Here is a 21385-nt window from a genome sequence, read left to right as displayed (position 1 = left end):
AGGGGACACCTCGGGCCGGGCCGGCCCCTGCCCCCCGGGCCTCCACGGGCTCCTCCGTCCGGGGCGCGGGGCGCCGGCGGCCGAGCAGCTCGGCCCGGCGACTCACTCTCTGCCTCCTCCCCCAGGACTACCGAGAGGATGGGATGGATCTAGGCAGTGACGCCGGCAGCAGCAGCAGCAGCCGCTCCAGTTCGCAGTCCAACTCCACCAAAGTGACCCCTTGCTCGGAGTGCAAATCCTCGTCGTCGCCGGGGGGCAGCCTGGACCTGGTATCTGCCTTGGAGGACTATGAAGCGCCCTTCCCGGTCTACCAGAAGGTGATTGATGAGTGGGCGCCGGAGCAGGACGGGGAGGAGGAGGAAGAGGAAAACGAGCGAGGGTACCAGGATGACCGCTGTCCGGTCCGGGAGCCGGGGGACCTGAGCGCCAGGACCCGCAGCGACGGCGGCGGGGGCCGGAGCGCCACCACTGACACGCCGCCCCCAATGCCCAACGGCAACCTCCGTCCCCAGGAACCCCAGGACCTCAGGCACAATGGCAATGTGGTGGTGGCCGGCCGGCCGAGCGGCCCCCGCGGCCCCCGCGGCCCCCGGCGGGCGATCCAGAAGCCCCAGCCGGCGGAGGGCCCGCGCAGCACCAGGGGCCGGGTGGCAGGGGGGCCCTGTCTTCAGCCCCCGGACGGCGGGACGTTCGTCCCCGAAGAGCCCCCGGTTCCCCCTATGGACTGGGAGGCGCTGGAGAAGCATCTGGCCGGGCTGCAGTTCCGGGAGCAGGAGGTGCGAAACCAGGGCCAGGCGAGGACCAACTCCACCTCCGTAAGTTGGCCGGGTGCGTGCCCACGCGCGCACACACGCGTACACACCCCGCACTCCCTCCTCGCGCTCGCGCCTGCCCGCGCCCCATTCATCGCTCCGGAGGCGGGGGCGGGGCCGGGAGCCTGCTCTCTGCTCCCCTGGGGTACCGCTGTTCTGTCTGGGAGCTGTCTGGTTTGCCGGATGGGCGGAGAGGAAGGAGGGGCAGCCGGAGGGCAGCGGAAAGTCGGGCTAGTGGAACCGGCGACTCATTTTGATGGAATTACTTATGGAAAGGAGGCTGTGAGTCACTTGCCTGAAAATAAATCCAGGGAGATTTTGGCACCGAAGCCAGTGCCTGCGGGGGATTTTTCAAATCGTACTAGTTGAGGCTTTGTCGATCGTGGTGGGTCTCCCTCCGTGGCCGCTGCTGTCTCGCCCATGGCTGGGCTGTCCCTGTGCGCACGCACAGTCTCCTGCCCACACCACCTTCTAGCTTAAGCCGAGGCGCCTGCGTTTGGATGCTTGACCGCCCCCCTTCAGACTTTCTTCCTTTCTGAAACCCGAGCTGTTGTTGGTTGGGGGTGTGGGTGGGAGGACCGGGTGAATGGAACTGCCAGGATGAGGGAGGGGTTCTCGCCTTGGTCGTCTGACACCGGCCCTCTCCAGTGAGTCCCTCCTTGTTTTGATAAAGGAACCACTTAACAGCTGTTTCCCGGAGGCTACTGCCTCAATTCAGGAAAGCAGCCAGGGAGGGGGAACCCGCCGCCTCTTAAGTCCGCAGGTTCCCACTTGTGCGTCTCCTTTGCCCCCAGAGGAGAACAGTTAAATGACTTAAAAGCATCAAGAATGCACCTCCCCCATTTATCACTGTTATGAGGTAAAGCAGTAGCTGGAGTTTGAAATCGTTAATGATGCCCCTAAATAGGGCTGAAGGGCCAGTTTAAATGAGCTGTTCTGTGTTGGTGGCAGTGTGGAAATGCTGCCTGCAGGTGTGATTTCTCACTCTGAGGTCCTGGGGCTACTGGAAATTGGGTGCATGCTCCTCTGACCTTAGGGGTGAGCATGAAACTTTGTTTCTCAGAGAAATTGGCACAGCTTCTATTAGAGAGCCCTTGGCTGATAGAGCCCACTGGCCAGTGTCCCTGGAGAGACTACCTATTAAATTAACACACTCGTTTTAATTCCAGCTGTTTTTAGAGTTTACCCTGGCCGCTAACAGACATGGAATCTTTCCATTAGATCCAATACTGTTTCTTGTACCTTGCAATGGAAACCATCCTTTTCCCTTAGTGTTGGGGGAGCATACCTCATTAAATTCCATGTATTTAAGCAATGACTTGAAGATAAGCAGAAGGTTCATTTATTATCGCTCGACACTTACATTTGGAGAAATTTAATAATTGGGCCTACATGCAAAGTTGGGGTTCGGCAGTGACAATGAGCTCCATTACTCAAGAGTTACAAGGCAGAACTGTACTGAGCAGAATGTGTCCTGCCCTATGCATCAGGTTGGGTCCCAGCCACAGTGCAGCCCACATGTGGCTCAAACACGTTTGTGGGGAGACAAATGCAGCCAGCCTCTAACACTTAAAGGCACTCCAAACAGCCCTCCCCAAGGATGCTTCTGCCTTTTCTTGTTTTTGTGAGCACTGTGAAAATTATTGAGCCATCTTTGAAACCAAACGTGTCTCCTCCCCTAGTAAACAACGTTTGGGTTCTTCCCGAACTATTTCTTACCCCACCCCCCAGCTCTCCTGAACATGTCCTCCTAGGCAATTCCTCCACAAGTCACACAAAGAAATGTAGACTCCACTGTTTTAAAGCAAGTATTTGTATAGAAAAAAAAAAGGAAATATTAAAATTTTTTCATGTTTCAATTTGCATTTGATTAAAATTACTAGGCCCAGATGCCTTTGAATGCAGTTTTTCAAACTCTTAAGTTATCTGCCAAGTCACCTTGGCATTTCCGTAATATAGATTGTACTGTAGTGTGTGGGAAGTAGTCACAGGAAGCTTGGTGATTTTAAAACTTGTTTCGGTTTGTGTATACATTGGGTTACAATGTAATATGAAGTTTATTTTTATTACGGGTTGCTAAATCACTGACTTAAGCCCTGTTCAGGACTGCCTAAATAAATGGGAGACTTTGCGAGCATGAGGACAGGATCCTGGCATTAGCACAGTGGAAGAGGTGTGTCTTGAGGGGTTGTTAAAGGACATTTTCCCATAGTGTGTTGGGGCTTCCATGCATACCACCAGGAGGGAGTGGATCCAGAATGAGATGAAAAGGAGGCAGTGGGTTCTCTTCACCTGGAAGCTTATACCCTGCTCAGGGATCCCGTGTTACCTCCACGTCTGCCTGGACTCAAGTACCCAGTTCCTCTGATGATCTCAGACTCAGCTCTCACTTGCTGTAGAAGCCACTTCTGACCACCCAACAAAACAAAGCAACAGGCCCCACCCCTGCTCCACCTGGCCCCACCCATCCCCCTCCCTCCCCTCCTCTGCCCTCCTCCTCCCCCCGGCCCGCCCCCATTCCTACTCCACCCCAGCCCCACACCTTGGCTCCTGCCCCGCCCCGGCCCCGCCCGTGCTGCACCACAGCTCCACCCCCGCCCCGCCCCTAAGGGGTTTTGTCCCGTCTGGGTCCTCATTCAGGAGTAGTGGCTCCCTTCTTTTAGTGCTTGAAAGAAAAGAAAGCAGTGCCCCGTTTCCTGGCATAACCTGAAGGTTTTCTGAAGGTGCTTTCCCTCCTTAACATCCTTGCTGCTAAGGACAGAAGGAAACAGACAACCCAACCTCACTCCCTGGGCTCTTCTCACAGAGGGCTCCTCCCTCCTCTCAGCTGCAGTGATGTCCTCAGGAAGACCCAGGGCTGGGAACTGCGCCGACCATAGCTGTCCTTGATGTAGGGAAGACTGGGGGGGGGGGGGGGGGGGCAAATTCTAAACGTGCCATGTTTAGGAGGGACTTCAGACTTCACACTGACCTTTGCTTTGTGACGGGTTCAGTCAGTGCCCTGGGAGGGCACCAGCCCTGTGCTGCTGGGTGCTCTGGAGAGGGAGCCCTAAATAATCAATCCTGAGAAGCCCTGAAGGGCACACACTGGTGGCCAGGACACTGCTGTGACAGGGCTGTGGCTTCCGGCCTGCCATTCTGGCAGCAAGTTTACTCTTCCACAGCCCAGTGCATGGTGTGTCCCCTGTGCCTGCAGATGCACCATACCTGGGGAAGTGTGAAGCACCCTGCCCCATAACCAAGGCTGCTCCCCTGGACAGCCCTGCTGGCCCTTCTCCTGGCTCGGCCCTGACCCTCCTGTGTGTGAGTACTTGGTAAATTCAAGGCCACAAAGAAGGCAGAGCCATTCCTGGTCCTTCAATGTCCCATAGGATGCCTGCTCCTGTGAGTCTGCGCTCCTGGTCACTTCCTGCCTGCCTGTCTGCTCGGCTCTGCTGAGCTGGCGGGACCATCTCAGGGGGATGGAGAAGCCTCCAGGAGCTTCTCCAGGAAGAGGGCGACCCCCAAGCAGCCAGTTGCTCTCCTCCTTTGCATCTCCCGGGACCTCAGTTCATGCCTGCTTCCCCTGTCTGACAGACCCCTATGCCTTCACCGCCTCAGTGTCCTCCTTTCGAGATGATGTCATCTCACCTCTTTTCTCCCTGGTTTTCCATGAAGGTTCCCTCCTCCAGGGAGTGTGGTCCTGTAAGTTTAGTCTGTACTGTCTGTCTCTGGAAATGCTGCCCCTTTTCTTTTCCTTTTAGCTCTTTTCTTTAAAATTAGCTTCATTGGGGTATAATTGATATACAGTGAACGACTCATATTTCAAATGAACCATCTGATGAATTCTGACTTGTGAGTCACATGTATGACATATGGATGGGTTCTGACACATCCGTGAAGCCATCACCAAAATCAAGATAGTGCCTGTCTCTCTCCCCCAAAGTGTCCTTGTGGCCCTTGGTGGTAGCTTCCCAGGCAACCCGCCTCTAACTGCTGCACTGCAGATCAGCCTACACGTTCTACGTGAGAGGAGTCATGCAGTGAGTACTCATCTTGTCATCAGAGTGCCTGCACAGGACTGTTTTGACATCCACCGAGCTGTCGCACCAGTCAGCAGCTTGTTCCTTTCTGTTGCCGCCGCATGTTTGATTTTACGGGTCTGCCGTGTTCACCTGCTGATGGGCACTTAGGCTATTTCTAGTTTTTGGCTGTCACACACAAAAGTGCCGTGAACAGTCACATGCAGGATTTGGTGAGGATGCACGCTTTCGGTTTTCTTGAGTGAAGATCTACCACTAGAATGGCCACATCATGGGTTCAACTTTGCAAAAAGCTGCCTGTCTTCCAGAGAAGTGCCTTGTGTGTGGCCATCGCCCAGGGCCATTGCCATGATTCACAGCATGAACTCGAACCCTGGCTACCCCACTGCATCCTCAGCTTCCCAGGACAGCTCTACTCAGGTTCCCCAAGGGCTGCTCCCCTCCCCCTCTTAAAAGACCAAAAGCAATGGAGTGATCGATTGCATCCAACCGAGTCATTACGCCATTACTCCAAAAAGGAAAGGAGTCATTTTTTAAACTAGAAGAGAGTTCTAGTGGTAGACCCAACACATTGAAGTACAGTTTTATTATTTTTTAGTGCCCATGACAAGTACACTTTACTCATTCAAAGAGAAAATAAGAATAATTTTAATGGACATGTTAATTGAAAACAAATTCTCCTGATGAAGTCATTTCAAAGCACTTGAAAATAATGTCTTTTTATTTGTTTTGTACTATTAGCTAGTTACAAACTTTAAATTACCTATATCTCTTCCTAGGATAATGGTAATTACAGGTTTTTTTTCAACATATTATTCTGTAAGAATTATAGCCAAGCTACTCCTTCCCGTTAATGATGCTACTGAAGTCTCTTGCATGGTTTCCTTAGTTACTTGGGCTGTGTTAGATTACATAAATTCTTGTTTTTATAGACTGAATTAAGATGTCTTTATTGCTTCTACAAAGCATAGTAAGGTTTGTGAGTTTAATAAATTACCTGCTTTGCTGCCTGCAGCTTTGAAAACACATGGTGTGGTGTGCAAAGTCGGCCTCTGAGCCTATGCTGGACAGTAATGCTGGAATCATCGTTTTTGCTGTAACTAGAAATTACCAGTACTCCGTACTTTGCCTTTTTATCTTGAAACGTCTAGCACCAAAATGGAAAGTTATTTGCCTGCTTTTCTAATGTTTGTTGATCTTTCTTTAAGAGCTGCAAAGGTTGCTCCGTGTATCAGCATGTACTCAAGACTTCAAAGAAAATGGTCGGGTTGGAAAAAAATGAGGTCACAGGAGCTGGGGTGAAGCTGAGTGAGCGCTTGCCAGCATGTTCAACCCTCAAGGACCCGGGTTCCATCCCCAGCGTTGCAAAAGAAAGAAAAAAAAAAAAGAAGTAGGTTGCAGGCCAACCGCGGACAACTCCTAAAGCTTCGTGAGCGCGTGTCCACTCCGTGGCCATGTGTGTGCACGTTAGCTGTCGTTGCATAGCATCATAGTTTTGAATTGTTGCAGTTGGTTTGTACAGAGTGGGCTTGCTGAGCACCCTAGGAAAAACTTCAGGGTGCACATCTGAAAGTGCAGTGCAGGAGTCCTAGCCTCATGCTCCTGGAGCTCCTAAAGGCCTCACCCTGCCCTGTCCCCTCCCTCCAGCCCTACCTGGATGGGACCTGCAGAGTTCTTCCAACTCTGGCTCCTGCTGGCATTCCTTACTCCTGCTAGGAAGCCCCAGGGGACCCTCTGCAGCTCCAGGCCCAGCTGCTGTCTACAGACTCCTTTTGGGCTTCCCCAGGGCCATGTCTTCTGGGCTCAGGACCCGCCTCCCTCCAGGGAAACCTGGCCTCTTGGGGGCTCAGGATCCTTCTCCTGGGGAAGCGTGGCCTCTTCTGGACTGAGGAACCCCCCACCTGGGGAAGTTGGCCTGACCATTGCTCTAACCTCTGAGCAACGCTGTCCCCCTGAGCTTCTTATTTTATTCTCATACCACTTGTGTTTTTGGATGGTATTCATATCATTCTGAGAAGTGGGCAAGGTGATTACAGTTCCCGTTTTAGAGGAGGAAACTGAAGCCCAGCAGTGTGGGGCACCTGCCTGCAGTCCCTCTCTGGAAAAGTCAGGTTGGCCTGTCACGACTGCCCTGGCCCTGGGGCTCGGGGTGACATCAGGACCACTCATTGTCCCATGCTGGTTTCTCCTGGGGATGTCTCTCCCCTGTGCAGCTAAGTGTCCCTCTCCCTCCCTCCCTGAGACATAGTGCTGCCGGCTCCCTCCTCCCTCCCTCCTGTTCCTTCAAGAGCAGACATCTGAGGAATGCATGCTATCTAGTGGTTTAGTCTTTCTGTCCTGTTCTTCAATTTACTCAAACCTGCTGCGCTGTGAACTTCTTACTAGTGCTTAACAGTAGTAGATCCGGGTCCTTTCTTAAAAGCTTATCCAAATTCTGGGATCTTATATTTGCATATTAAAATAGAAGTTCATTTGTGGAACTTTGGCCTGAAGGCTTAAGTGGTTTTGTCTTCTTTCTTTTGGGTGTGGTTTTTTTTTTTTTTTTTTTTTTTTTTTTTAATTAAATGGACTTTATTTTCAGAACAATTTTAAATTTACAGAAAAATGGAGAAGATAATGTAGAGAGTTCCAAGGTATCCCACACCCAGGTGCCCGTTATTAACATCTCACATTGTAGTGTGGGAAATTTGCCACAATTAATGAACCGATATTATTATTAACTAATAATTATTATTAATAACTGAAGTCAATTGTTCACAAATTTTCATCAGTTTTCCTGTCTCTTTTCTGTTCCAATGCCCCACTCATAGATATCATGTTACATTTAGTTATCATGTCTCCTTCGGTTCCTCTTAGCTGTGAATTTCTCAGGATTCCCTAGGAGCACTAGTCAAATGTTTTGTAGGATGGCTCTCTACTGGACTTTTCCTGATGTTTTCCTCATGCTTAGACTTTTGGGAGGAAGACTATAGAGTCAAAGTGCCATTTTCATCCCTTCATATGAAACCCAGTGTTGATGTTGGCCTTGGTCACCTGGCTGAGGTAGTAGTGGTCAGGTTTCTCCTCTGTAGAATTACTGTTTTCCCCCTCCTTTTCCATACTATACTTTTGGAAGAAAGTCACTATTATAGTCAACCCATACTTAAGGACTGGGATTTATGCTCCCCTCCCTTGAAGGTAAAGTAGCTCCATAAGTTATTTATTTCTTCTGAAAGATAGATTTATCTCTTTTCGCCCACTTGTTTATTTAGTTTATTATTTATTTATATCACAGCAGACTCATAGATATTTATTTCATATTCTGGGGATAATCCAATACTAGTTTATTTTGTTGCTCCAATTGTTCTAGTTCTGGTAATTAGGAGGTCTTCAGGTGGCTCCTGTGTCCCTCTGACACCCCTTCCCCATAAATGTAGTTTGGTGTTCTTATTTATTTTTTTTAATTTATTTTTATTATAAACAAATGGGATACATGTTGTTTCTGTTTGTACATGGAGTAACTTTGAGTGTTTTAACAGAAGGGGCTTTTGCAGGTACTTTACCCAGGTGCCTTGAGCTTGGGAGGTCTTAGGACAGAAGGCGCTCCTTATCGTCCCCAGGGTGTCTTTTCTGCAGAAAACCAAGTGTGGCTTGTGAAACTTAGCATTTTCAATGGAAAATAAAAGTGCTATTAGAGGTGAAAGAATCTGAGCTGTGTCCTCAGACCTCGTCATTCTCAAGGGAGAGACTGAGGCTGTGGGACTTGCCATCTTTACCTGCTGGGACCTCAGGTCACACAGTGCCACCATCTCCTAAGGGCAGCTTCTTGAGGCCTCTGCCCGACTCAGTTGGTGTCCACTGTTTTTAAATGAAAGAATGCCTCTCAAAGGTAATTTGGAGGACGGACGGAAACTCATCATTTAAGATCTTCCAGAAGAGAAAGAGACTCTGAACTCTCTTCGTTGAGAAGAGCCTTCCAGTATTTCTCGCTTCTCCCATTAAGCTCATGTTGTCAGAGCAGCTATGAGGTGGCTTTCTTCAGGCCACGCTCATGGCTGTGTTTCTGCTGACCCAGTGCCCATCCTGGCCTAGCTGTTCCCCTCATGCTGCTGCCAGCTGGGGACAGCTCTGCCTCCCTCCCACCCTGCCTCTGGTGCTGCACAGCCCTCACCTGGTGGAGGCTGGGACCTCTGCAGGAAGCCACTTGAGATCCAGGAAGCTGAGCAGGGGTTGTTAAGGCATGGAGTCACCCATGCTTCCATTCACCCGCCTGTCTTGGGACCAACAGGGCAGGAACTGGCATGCCTGGGTTCAGAAACTGGGAAAGGAACAGATTCAAGTTGTTCTGTTTAGACAGTTTTGAGTGGATATTTTGTTATACGCTAAAAAAAAAAAACAAAGGAAAAAGGAAACCAAGGAAGGGCTAGAAAAATACATTTTGGGGCTTAGGAGAAGCCCAGGAAATAGTCAGAACTGGGATGAGTGACTTGGGGCGGTCAGGGCCTGTGCTCCCTGCATGATGCTCTGCGTCCCACTTCACCTGTCAGCCCAGGCCACAGAGCTCCTCCTGGAAGCCAGGTCAAGGGGGTCGTGACAACCCCATCCTGCTCTGGCCAAGTTGCCCTTCCAAGCTGCAGGAGTTTGCTGGTCCACCTGAGCCTTGCAGGTTCATTTGGGGTTTGCCTCCTGCTTCCCTTTTGAGAACAGTCACTGTTTCCTTATAGATAGTTAACTAATTATGTTGAGCTTGCCGATCACTGAACATCGTCATCTGCCTTGACAGTTTCTTAAGGTACTTGGCAGCCCACGTTTTAGTTGCCGCCGACAGAGGGTCTGTTCAAGCATAACTTGGTGGAAGCTGAAGAGGCGCGGGCTTTCTGCCGTCTGCTTTTCTATGCCAAACTTGCCAGCAGTTGCATATCTATCTGTACATTGTACTGATAACCCCACATCTCTGCCCAAATATTTTGTTTATTTGCAGTTAAATGACCTTTTTAGTAATTGTCATCAGCAATACCACGTTCATTTCTTCCACTTCTCATGTCTCTTCTTACTGTTTAAGGTTCATGAAAGTGGTCGTCAGTCTTCTTCCTTGGGTTACTAGCCTGGAATACATGGATTATGGGAAGCAGCACATTGAGTAGATATGATTTCTGCAAATTCATCTGTTCAATCTGTTTCTGTTGCCCACATTCTAATAGAGATGATTGATCCCTTTGAAACTCTTCCTTGTAGAAATAAATACCTTAGTTTTTCAGAGAGTTGTTTTCTACTAAACACTACAGAAACCTCCTATCAAGAAAGCGTCAGGTTGGGCTTTTCCAGGCACAGAGAAGTCCCACTTAGCTCAGAGGATGGAGCTGATTTCCAAGATGCTGGGGGAAGGTGGAGACCCAAGGGCCATCTGCATAGCCAACTGGCCTCTGGTCAGGACTGCCCAGCAGCGCCTCCCAGGCACCCAGCAGCCCAGGGGCCATAGGAGCACATGCCCATTGCTTCTTCCTCCAGGAGCCTGCTGTGGTTCTCAGCCTCACGATTTCCCTTTCCACCCCATGCAGGTATTATGGTTTAGATGTGAGGTGTCCCCCAAAAGCTTATGCGTGAGACAAGGCAAGAAGGCTTAGAGGTGAAATGGTTGGGTTCTTGAGAGCCTTAACCCAGGCAAGGCATTAATCCTCGAATGAGGATTAACTGGGAGGTAACTGTAGGCAGGGAGGGTGTGGCTGGAGGAGGTAGGTCCCTGAGGATGTGCCTTTGGGGTTTATGTTTTAGCCTTGTTGAGCAGAGCTCTGTCTCTCTGCTTCCCAGCTGCTTTCCTCTGCCACATTCTCCTGCCATGATGTTCTCTCTCCATTCTGGCCCAGAGCAATAGTGTCAGCCATCTATGCACTGAGACCTCTGAAACCGTAAGTCTCAGATAAACTTTTCCTCCTCTAATTGTTCTTATCAGGTCTTTTGGTCACAGTGATGACAAAAAAGCTGACTAAAACAGCAGGTTAACTATCTCAGCAGAGAACCAACTGAAATCCTTAGGAAGAGGCTTATGTGATAGGACACCTCTGGTGGCCAGGACCATGTCCAGCGCTCCCTTGCTGCTTGGAGACAAGGAGGATGGGTCTTCCCCCTGGCCAGCAGTTGTGGCCAGGACCGCTTGCTCATAGTTGGGGGGGCAGGTATTCCCAGTCAAGATGACAGGTGGGTGCTGGCAGCAGCTGGGCTGAGGGGGCTGGTCCTGCTTCCTTCGTGGGTTGCCGTCCACGGAGGGAACTTGGCTCTGGAGCAGTTCAGAGGGCAGGAGGTGGTTTCCTCACAGTCCTGAGATCCCCGCAGGGTAAGGTTGTTGCTTTGAAGTTAGAGTGATGAAAAGTAGAAGCAGAACCAGAAAAGCTGCTGTGTTGTGAAATGCTGGGCATTTTCAATTTCAAGTCCAGCAACACCGTGGCTTTTCCTCCTTTTCCCACCCGGAGTGGCGGGGGGAGATAGATGGGCAACAGGAGAGAAAGAGAAGCGTTAAGCTTATTTTCAAAATATGAAAGGCCTCTGAACTTCTGGGACACTGCGGTATCTTGTTAGAAAGGAACCTGAAGGCCAATCTTCACTCTTCTAAAAATAACATGTTTTCAAATAGTTTCAAAACCAATTTAGTCCCCTGTGTTTCTCTTCATTGCTCCAGTAGCTAAAAATTATCCTCCTTATGAAAATTGCAGATAGGTTTGTTCTTTGTACAGTCTTACGTAATTTTGGGTCCATTTTGACCCAGTCTGACATTACTATGAACAACTCCATCTTAAGTGCCCTGTTCTTCTTGTTTCTTCTCTCTCTACTCTAAAATTGGTCCTGTAAGGAGTAAAGAGCAGACTCCTGGGTCTTAGTTTTGAACACTTGAGTTATGTAACGGTGATCTGTTCCGTTGTTATCCTGCCTGCAGTGGCCCTGTGGTCTGACCCAAATAGCTCTCCCAGTAAAACCTCCTTGAGCAGCTCTGGACATAGTGACTTCAGGGCTCTGGAGCCTGCCCCACTCTGGAAGGGGGAGTCAATGTCAGGAGTGTTTTCTTGATATCCTACGGAGACTCCCCATCAAGCAGATGTGAAGGTGTGAACACACCTGAAACCCTACAGAAGTCTGTGCTGGAAGCTGCACAGAAAACTACCAGTAATCAGTCAGAGTTAGATCTGGAGGGGACTGCAGGTAGGGGCAGCAAACTCAGGGCTTCCGGGGCCGGGATGTACAGGTGAGCCCCCCAGGTCAGTGGGACTGGTGAGCTGGCCAGCACTTCAGGGGCACAGGAACCACTGCTGTGCCCTGCAGGCCGACTCTGCCAAGCTAGAGCATGGTCCCTGTGTTCTGCTACGTCGTGAGAAGCCCAGGCCCGGCTTTAAGAGAAGTATCTTGACAGTTAAGTACTGGCAAACAGCTTCACACGCGTGTACCTAGGGCCTGGAAAACAGGCGTGTAGTTCAAAACTCAGCTTCCTGGCCTCACCCAGCTCCCCCTTCACAGATGAGAAGGCAGACCCCAGAGGTGGGTGACTCACCAGAAGCAAGGCGAGGCTGGCAGGTGAGGCCTTTTGCTGAGGGGCCTGGTGAGCTTCTAGAAGTGCCAGGTCTGGGGAGGAAGACCCAGGCATGAGCGCCATCCCTGTTTACTGACAGACTCCAGAGTAACTCCCCGCTTTCAGTGGTTAAGCTAATTAGACGTAATAACACCAAGAGGAAACAAAGCCAAGAGGTGCTATACCTCTCACCCTGCGCCATTTAATTTTTATAGCATCTCATTACTTAGCCTTACTTTTCTTGTTCATCTAAAAAGCTGTTCAGAAAATTGATTTGTTGTTTGGATTCAAGGAAACAGTCCCGTTTTCCTTTTCATTATTTGTGGGTAGTGGAAGGGAAGAAGTCTCCAGATCAGCCCACCTTCAGTGTGCACGCACCTGCAGGGCGCTTCGCTCGGGCCTCAGTTCTCTGCTGGCAGCAAGCTTCCCTGGGATGGTTTGTACCTGGCTGGTGGTGAGCCTCGTTGAGGCTGCTTGTCCACAGGACCTCGTGCTGACTCTCTTGGAGGTCTGCTTCTGCAGCCCTTGCTCTGTCCCGGGGAGGGCCTGCTCCAAGCCCATGGTGGGCCTCCCCTATTAGAACTGCTGGCTTCAGGCAGCCACTCAGTTTCACATATGAGACTAGATGAGGTTGGGGTGCTGATTCACTTTCTTAAAAAAAAAGAATATTCTTCATGTTCATTTTCTCGAAAAATCTTCTTATCTTAGAATTATTTTAAATGATCAGAAGTCACAAAGGTGGTGCATTAAGTTCCCAGTGTCCTCCATGAGCTTGCCCTCCGGTGAGCCGCTTAGAACTGTTACGTTTGTCAGACAGAGAAGGGGGCAGGGGGCAGTGTTATAACCTGAATGCAGATACGGTTAGGATTTGTGTTAGCTTAAATCCCCCACCAGAGGCTGTGGCTGGAAGGGGGCGGAAGGCCCCTGGGTCCCTGCACTGCACCTCCCCACAAAGCCCTTCCATGCCTGGGTCTGCGTGAGGGGTTCTGGCTCGCTTTGCAAGGCGTGAAGACCACCTCTGCCCACCTCCAGGGAGCTCTGCAGGGCTCTGGTGGGGTCACAGGCAGTGAAGGCTGAGGGTTCCAATGGGAAGAAGGGCCTAAAATTCATCTGCAGGCCACAGGGGCTCCCTGGGCGACTCTGACCCCCCCCCATTCTGGCCTTCCATGGGCCGAGGACAGCCACATCCTGCCATTGCTCCGTGGCTCACCAGCAGACAGGTCTTTTGTTTGTTTCCAACTGGGGAACTTCTTCAAAACTGAGTTTCTGGTGGGACTGTGAGGCTGTGGGTGGGGTGAGTCTGGTAGAGGGCCAGCCACAGGTGACTGAGGAGGCTGTGGACAGACGTCACTCACTTGTGCAAGCACGTGCAAGAGCGGGGTCAGTAAGGAATGTGCTTGGGATGTTTCACTGGCTGGAAGTGGTGTAGACAGGTTTAAGACTCTTGCAGGAGGGGAGAGAGGGAGGGAAACCGGCCTGTGGTCTTGTTCAACATTTAATGACTGATGGAATGATCAGAATTTTAAAACTGGACCACAAGTGGGCAGCAGCACAGTTCGTCACCCATGAAAGGCTTTCCCTGTGACTCAGTGACCTCTCCTAAGGGCTTCCCGGTTACTCATCCTGATCATGGCTGATGGGAGCCTGCATTCCTCTTCAGGCTTGTTAAAGTTCTTCCTGTAATTTCATGAGCAGTGTGTCAGATTATCACAGTTCTATCCCAGCATTTCTTTCAGCAAAATCAAGTGTTTTCTAGGCAGAAAGGTTTTCTGAAGCTCAGTGGACACTGCTCGGGGCCAGGGCAGATTGCATCTTGGTCTCTGCCCTTCTGGGCTCTTCCTCTCGTGGATGCTGTGGGTTTGGTGCCAGAGGAACCTCCCTTCCCGGTTTAATGACTTGAGTCCTTTTGGAGATGGCCTCTTCCTGGAGCGTGCTTTGGGTGGAAGGAGATTTGGGTCCCTTGGATGGAAGGGCTCCTGAATTTAGGTCTGGAACCCCGGGCTGCAAGGTCCTCGGGCAGCAGAGGCCCTGCTGGTGGCAGCTGCTGGACCAGTGCCAGCAGGACCCTAGCTGTGGCTCCCCTCTCGCCTCCCCTTGGTTCTGCTTGTTTCTGAGGTGTTGTCCCTGTCCTGCTCTGAACCTAACTCGTAAGGGCCGGTGGCCTTTGACACAGGACCCACTCAGCCACAAGAGCCCAGCGTACTGAGTGAGAGCCGACCCCAGTCATCAGAGACTGAAGCCACATTGCATGACCCTGGTCCCCAGGTGCAGGTGAGGAAATGGCCTCCGGGTGAAGGAGGTGTGGAGGGTGTCCTCATCAAGACTCGTTTCATTGGCACCCTGCACAGGGACCTCAGGGCTCACCTGCCCCACACTGCTCATCCACACCCCCTTGCCCAGGATCCCAGACTCCCACGTATGGTAAGGGGACAGTGACCTTGGGAAGGTTCGAGGACACCTGGACCACCTGAGGGTTCATCCTGAGGCTTTGGTTGTGCTAATCAGTTCAGCAGAGTCTGGGCTCAGGTGGCTGTCTGCAGTTGCAGCCCTGGGCTCTGTTAGTCCAGCTGGGTCCTGTCCATGTGACTGGGACTTTAAGGAAGTGGCTTTCAGGTGGCTCTAGAACAGGCGCCACTTCCTATGATTATTGGGATGAGGATAATTATGGTCAACAACTCTCTCTCTCTCTCTCTCTCTCTCTCTCTCTCTCTCTCTCTCTCTCTCTCTCTCTCTCTCTCTCTTTGGTACCAGGGATTGAATCCAGGGGTGCTTAACCACTGAGCCACATCCCCAGCTCTTTTTATTTTTATTTTATTTTGAGACAGGGTCTTACCAAGTCCTTTGGGCCTCACTAAGTTGCTGAGGTCGGCTTTGAACTTGCCCTCCTCCTGCCTCGTCTTCCCGAGCTGCTGGAATTCATAGGCGTGTGCCACCACACCTGGCAACACCTCACTTTTAATCTGAAATAAAGGCTGTTTGCTCACCATTCTTTATTTTGTAGAAACCATGTTTTGTGCATGCGTGTTCTCAATGTGGCAAGTCTCCAATTTTCGAAGGGATAACCGTTATGAATCCATTTTGGAACAAGAGTTTTGCTTTAAAATAGTTTATGTGAAGCTTTGCAGCAAAGCATAATTCACAAAATGATGTCTGCCAGGAATTTCCGTAACGTAAACCATTATTTCTCTTCATAGCCATATTCTGTAAATACACACTCAGTGCCTGTCATGTGTCAGGTGTGGGGACGGAGGGGCAGAAGCTCACCCTGCACGGCCCCCAGGGAGCTTCAGGCAGGAGTGAAGCTGGTGTGAGTCACAGAAGTGTGCAGATGCCAGAGGGGGTGACCCTCTGTGAGCAGAGAAGGAACATGCACTGCCTCAGGAGGAGCTGTGGTCACCCCTTGCCAAGGTAGTCTCTGCGGCACAGCCTGTTCACCTCCCCACCCTTCCCTCCAAGCCTCTGAAGCACTGGCAGAGCTGTCACAGAGCAAGCACGTGTGACAGACCCTCAGTGGTGTCAAGTAGCAACGCAGCCTTGCTCTCACCCCCTGAGGGTGGCCGTGCAGGGAGCTGGCCCTTTTCACTGTGCCCACGCTCACAGAGGGCGGGAGATACTGTCGAGTCCACTTTACAGACAAGGAAATCACGTTCAGGGACCATCCTCTGCACGGAGCTGGGAGCTTGGGCTCCTTGGCCTTCATCATGAGTAGCTCCTCTTCTCTGCTCACAGCCACGTCAGAGATCCCTCCTCTCTTGATATGATACCCTCTTGTGCCCGTGTGCTTCCCGCTGAGAACTTGTCATAAATGGAGATTTACTCTTAATTGGCTAAAAATTCCTTTGAACCTAAGTGCATGACTGGACCTTCTTCCCTTTGCTTGGAGATCCCCACCAGTTCTAACATCTGTCCAGTCCTTAGGTGTCTGTCGGTCCTTGCTCTCTGTTGACTTGAAGGGATAACAATGACCTTTAGTGCAGAAGGTTAGCGGTGCGCTCAGAGTGGTCCTGAGGTCCTTCGGTCTTGACACCCAGCCAGAACTGGCTTCTTCGGGTGCTTTGACTTTATGTAGAATGGGACTGAGGATCCCGGGGCTCACAGGCAGCCTGGGTAGGTGGGCAGTCCAGGGAGCCCTGGTCACCTGGTGGCAACGGGCCTGGAGAGCCCTGCTTCCAGAAGTCTGGAAACCATGTTCCCCAAAAGCTTCAAGGACTGGGAAGGAGTCCAGCTGGGATGAGGCTGGGACTCAGGCTGCAGGAGAGGCTGGCCTCTGTGGTCCCCTGTTCAGTTCGCCAATGGTCCTGTACTCGCCGCGCTGTGCTGGAACCTTGGGAGACGGCTCCCCATCTTCTCTGTCCAAATGGCGCTGACTCTGGCGGGGAGAGGCAGCTGAGTTGGTGTTGTGAAGGAGGCCTCAGGGCCCCACAGGGGCAGCGCTGAAGGGAGACCCCTGAATGGAGACCAACTGAGGAGGGTGCAGGAGGGGCCAGGGCAGAGGGTTTTGCAAAGGTTTGTGGACCCTGAAACCAGAGGACCCTGACGGGGCTCGCTCTTTCCCAGCAAGCACACCCTGAGATCAGGGCCTCTACCTCACTTGTGGACTTCCCACCCCTGCGAAGGCCATCAGTGCACAACCAACCTTGCAGCGTCCCTGTGGTTCACTGGACAACTTTTCATGCTTCAAGCAAGGTTCTTGACATTCCCTTTTCTAGAGAAGTGGGTTGAGCTTCTGTGAAATCAAGTGGGAAGAAACTGTGGGAGATTAATGGTGAACTTCCCAGGCTCCAGGAACTTCTTGAGTACCTTGTTTGAAAGGACTTGGCATATTCCCGAGTCTTTCTACTGGGTCTTTCTTCAGATGCAGTGAGCTGAGAACGTGTTAAAACAGGTTCAGTGCCTTCCTCACCTGGCATTAGTGACCTCCTGCGGCTCCAGCCCAGTCACCCTGGAATGAGGCAGAGGTGAGGATGTGCCAAGTGCCCACAGAGTGGGGCCGAGGTTGGACATCCTGAAGCAGCCACCAGAGCACCCCTCATCCTGGCCCCTGGCACCCCCAGGCTGTGCAGGCAGGCTGCGGGGGTCGGGGGAGTCCGAGGGCCCCACATCAGTGTCCGCTGTGTGGTGACTGACTTGGTTAGAAGTGCCAGAGCAGGAGCCGAGAATCCTGGGGGAGAGCTGAGTTCTCCCTTCACCCAGCTGCAAGGAGAAGCTGTCGAATGTCAGACATGGTTTGTGCCTTGAAGTGAAAATGTTCCCGGTCACATGTCATCCTGCTGAGCAAGCCCTCACCTGCTCCTCTGGTCACTGGTGAGGAATGACGGACAGGAATGACCTTGAGCTGAACATTTGCAGCCTGTTGCACAGAGCCACCTCCCAGCCATCACCCCTGCCTTCTCCTATTCTGGTGCCGCTGCCAGGAGAGCAGAGCCCTCCCGGGGACCCTGCAGGTCTCCTGCAAGTGGCCTGTGCTCCAGGGAAGAGCTTTCTGCCAGCTGGAAGCAGGCAGGGTTTGTCAGGCTCCTGAACCCACCAGGGCTTCCCATGAGCCTCGCTGTTCCCTTTGACCTATGGCCTCTGTTCTAGTTAGTCTGCAGAACAGATGGAAGGTGAACTGCTTCATAGCTGCGAGCTGGGCCCGAGAAAATCATATACAAATTTCTGTCAAAAATAAAATTGCGGAAGCTTTAATATTAAGTTAAAGTAAAACCAATCTGGATTTTCTCCCTGGTAGTCTGCTTTGCTTTTGTAACCAGGGCCAGAGATAGGAACAGAACAAACATCTTGCTTCATAAGTAAATAAATAGGCAAACAAATAAACATAAAATGGTTGTAGGGCAAACCCAAAGTTCTATAACACTTTTAAAAAATCCTGTTAAATATTATTATTTTTTTTTCATCCCTACTGAGGACAGTGCAGGCGAAGCTTCTCAATGTGACAGCTTTTCTACCAAGTGTAGCTGTGTGTCCATGAGGGACACAGGGCTTCTTTCTGAGGCATATCATTGGGAGAGGGAGCTTTTCCTTGCCGGTGATTAAATACTGATTAAGGGCCAGCAGTTGACAGGCGCCACCTGGCACGTGTGGGTGTGGGAGGCTGGGTGTCGCTGCGAGCCAGCCGCAGGGAGGGCTTTCTTTCCTTTGGGTATTGGTGAGTTATGGGGCAGGTGTCAAATTCAAGCACTGCAATGAAGAGTGTGATTTGAAACGAGTGCTTCCTTAGAAAGCACCCCGACCTTGTTGAGGGGAAGACCCATTTTGCTAATGAATCTGCATAGAGAATATCTGCCAGAGAGCTCAGGAGACCCGGGTGCCCACTCAACAGGCTGTTTGCAGAAGCAAGAGGGCTGTCCGTGCCAGGAACTCGCACCCTACAGAGGACCATTGTGTGTTGTATGTGAAACAGGGCAGTTGACATCACAGGGGGCACTTCTGGGAGGGGACTGGCCAGTCTCGGCACATCTCCCCACTGTTTTTGCTGAATGCATCTTTGATTTTGCTGCTGATGTGAACAGTGACTGTTTAACAAGCACCATTAGTTGTCACCTCCATGGGGAAGTCAGATGCTTTGCTTACTTTTTAAAAGAAAATAATTTCATTTCATGTTTCCTTGTTAATGAGGTTACTTATAACATTGAATTATTTTTATTCCATGACTTTTATACCCAGCAGCAAATACCCAGAAGACTGACTCAGCAGTGTTCCCTGCGTGTTTGTGTTTACCGTGGAACAAACCTATCTGTTTTGTGTTTCTAGAATGACTGTGTGACCTTTGGAAAGTCACCTAATCTCCCTGTCTCAGTTCCCCCACTAATGCTGGTGCTTCTTAGGATAGAACCAACAGCAGAGTGGGTAAATACTTCCTCTGGCTCCTTTTACAGGTGAAACTTTCAGATGCTATGGAACTTGCCCTGGATATCACAGCCAACTAGAGGACAGAGCGGGGACTGAAACTGAATTTTTGATTCCCAAACAGGGGTGCCTATCATGCGACAGTCTTGGGAGCAAATGCTGCAGGCACAGGAACTGAGTAGCTCAGAGGAGGAGAATCTTGAAGTGAACCTTCAGAAATAATTAGGATGTGGAAGAAGGCATTCCCAGCAGAGGGGACAGCAGAAGCAGGTTCCAGAGGCAGGAAGAGCAGGATGTGGGGGGACCCGTGGGCATGTGGTTGGAGGGAGCCGTGTCTCCCAGGGCTGTGCTGTAGCCATGTGAGTTAGGAGTACTCGATACGCAGATTCCACACTTGCCCCTCCTGGTTTAACGACTCAGAATCGCTGGTTTGAGTCTGGAAATCTGCATCTGGGTGAAGGAAGCCGCGTGAGCATGTGCAGATGACAAGAGCCTGTGGAGACCCGTGTCCTGCGAAGGTGTGTGTGGTGGCCTTCAGCAGGGTTGCTGTGGACAGTGCAGAAGGTGAACCCCAGGGTGTGGTGGGTGTGCCCTAGCAGGAGACAAGAGTCCTGAGTGAAGACACTCCAGTGGAGACGGGTGACCCTGGAAGACAGTGCAGCAGCCTGCAGCCATCAGGACCCAGCCAGGGTGGTTGGGGAGTCCTGAGAAATGGGAGTGGGTCTGGGATTGGGGTTGGCACGAAGTGACTGGAACTGAGCTCATCTGCTTGTCTGGAGGTCCGCAGGGGACAGAGTGGCCTGCACCTGTCCTCAGATTCCCCAGAGAAGGGAACAGCAGCACTGTTGCAACCCCTCAGAACAAGGAGGAGCTGGCTGCAGTCCTCCTGCGCAGCACTGTCAGGCAGCGGTGCTGACGGAGAGCACAGATCTGGAGTTCTGGCTCAGGACAGAAGCCGCGTGCTGCAGTAAGGGGCTGAGCAGGGTCCCGAAGCAGGTGTGCATCCACAAGTACTTTGGTGATGAGGAATCGGACAGCAAAGAAGTAGAGTCGTGATCACTGTCAGTGCTGAGGTTAGAAATCATGGTGACTGCCTTTAGTTGTCAGCAAGGGAGGTAGCTGGAACTCCGGACAAGCCCAGTGCTTCTTCCAGCTGATGTTCAGTTAGGGTGGGGCAGACAGCCAGCCCCCAGGTTCTGCCATCTTTCTGCAGCTGGCTGATCTTGCTGCTGTGTTTTATCTTGGGCTCCCTGTTGCCATGACTTTACCTGCCTGTTCAACCTCAGACCTTCAAACTCATCCTTAACAAGAAGGGCTGCTTTTTTAATTCCTCTCAGTGGGAGGCAAAGGCACCTTTCATTTCTGCAGCCTGTGCTGGGAAGTAAGAAAGTCATTGTGTACTTTTGAACTTGAATGTGGTCTTTCTTTCTTTCTTTTTTACTGTTAACAATAATATGGGTCAGGTCACAAGAAAACTTGCCTGTGTAATTCCTAAGTCTTGCCTCACACTCTGCCTCCAAGAGAATTTCTTCCCTTTCACTGTTACTTTTAGAGGAATCAAATATAATATCAGCATTGTGAGGTCTCTTCAACAGGTTGACTAGATGCAAATTGGTGTTGAAATGTCGCTAGACTAATTCTGTTGCATGTTGAAGTAAATTCCTTGGAAAGATGTAAGGCAGATGTCAAAAAATGTCACTTATGTTGGTACCACACAGACCAGGAAGCTGGGTTGCTCGTGGGTTTCCCTGAGCTTCCTGGACTCGAGCAAACCACGTCCCTCGCTGTGTCCCGCTCTCCACCCCTCAATGGGGGTTAGGACGGTGGGCTTGTTGTGAGGGCAAGCATGACACGCACCTGGCTCAGGGGCGCTGGGGAAGATCAGGACATGTGCACCTGGCTCATAATCCACAGTTACTTTTCCTCACCTGTAGTATCATAATTATTCACTCCGTTTTCGTACCAGTCACGGCTATTTCCCCAGGCCTATCACAGCCTTCTGACCTGGTTGGCTTGTCAACCAGTTCATGAATCTGAAATTTGGGACTAGAATGATGCTGAGCTGCACGTGGTCACGAGCTCCTTTCCTCGGCTCCCTGAGCCTGCTTTTACTGGCAGTGGCTCCAACTTGGCACCAAGTAAAAGGTTCATCCAGGGACAGCTTCCTCACT

The 21385-nt window shown here is 51.1% G+C and overlaps 1 protein-coding gene across 6 annotated transcripts in view; it reads left to right on the top strand.

Moving 5' to 3' along the window:
• The window catches only part of LOC306638059 (schwannomin-interacting protein 1), a 595209-nt gene that overhangs the window by 505654 nt on the left and 68170 nt on the right, over nt 1–21385 (top strand). For all 6 annotated transcript variants that reach the window (XM_079101150.1, XM_079101152.1, XM_079101153.1 and 3 more), the window contains one exon: nt 126–815. In XM_079101150.1, coding sequence (XP_078957276.1) covers nt 126–815 — 690 coding nt within the window. The remainder of the gene's footprint in view (nt 1–125; nt 816–21385) is intronic.

The sequence above is a fragment of the Sciurus vulgaris genome (assembly GCF_902686455.1).
Source record: "Sciurus vulgaris genome assembly, chromosome: 10".
NCBI lineage: Eukaryota > Metazoa > Chordata > Mammalia > Rodentia > Sciuridae > Sciurus > Sciurus vulgaris.
The sequence above is the reverse complement of the archived record's forward strand: the minus strand, read 5'-3'. Positions and strand labels throughout refer to the sequence as shown.